The sequence below is a fragment of the Habropoda laboriosa genome, unplaced genomic scaffold (assembly GCF_001263275.1).
Source record: "Habropoda laboriosa isolate 0110345459 unplaced genomic scaffold, ASM126327v1 scaffold212, whole genome shotgun sequence".
In the NCBI taxonomy this organism is placed as follows: domain Eukaryota; kingdom Metazoa; phylum Arthropoda; class Insecta; order Hymenoptera; family Apidae; genus Habropoda; species Habropoda laboriosa.
Genome location: NW_017100509.1, coordinates 4,157,105 through 4,157,825, shown reverse-complemented (window position 1 = coordinate 4,157,825; position 721 = coordinate 4,157,105). Strand labels below are relative to the sequence as shown.

Genomic DNA, 721 nt, shown 5'->3' with positions numbered 1-721 from the left:
GAATTAAGAAATAAAATTTAAAAATTTGTTTTAAATTTATAGTTAAACAACATCAAAAACTTTTAAGACATTAATAATAATAATTAAAAACGTGAAAAATATTGCACTTACCTCGCTACCTTTGGTACAATACCCTTGCAAAAATTCTATGCAAATTGGAGTATTAGAGGAGACTTTTATGTGACGGTAGGGACAAGCATCCTTCGTACAGCAACCTTCCAAAAAGTACTTGCAAGTTGGCATTTTTTCGGGACCTATATCATGAGATAGTGGACAATTATCCAACATACAATTTCCTTGTAGAAATCTAAAAAAAACTTTTTCTATTAAGCAACTGATATTCAATCTATATATATGCATCTGAATAGAAAATCAAATTTTACTTTCTACAAAGGGAAATCTGCTTTTTATCATGACGTTTTACACAAATTCCTTTCTCATGGTTTGAACAATATCCAAATTTTTGAAATATTAAACACGGCTGATTATTTTTTTGCATTTTGTTACGTAATATTTGTATACTTCTCTGTTTGACTTTATTACTGTAAATAAAAAAACTTATCAATATTAATAATACATTAGTTTGTATCTACACATACATATAATAATCTATAAAGGAGTATTATGGAAAATGCAAAAACTTAAAGATTCAAAGGAACATAATTGAAGAAGTAAAAATAAAAACCTATGAGACTAAAAATAAAATATGAAGATAATTAAA

At 25.9% G+C, this 721-nt stretch overlaps 1 protein-coding gene across 1 annotated transcript in view; it reads right to left on the bottom strand.

Moving 5' to 3' along the window:
• The window catches only part of LOC108576191, a 3,575-nt gene that overhangs the window by 842 nt on the left and 2,012 nt on the right, over positions 1 to 721 (bottom strand). Inside the window, 2 exon segments of the mRNA XM_017939136.1 lie at positions 112 to 307; positions 384 to 708. Of these exon segments, the coding sequence (XP_017794625.1) occupies positions 112 to 307; positions 384 to 708 (521 nt within the window).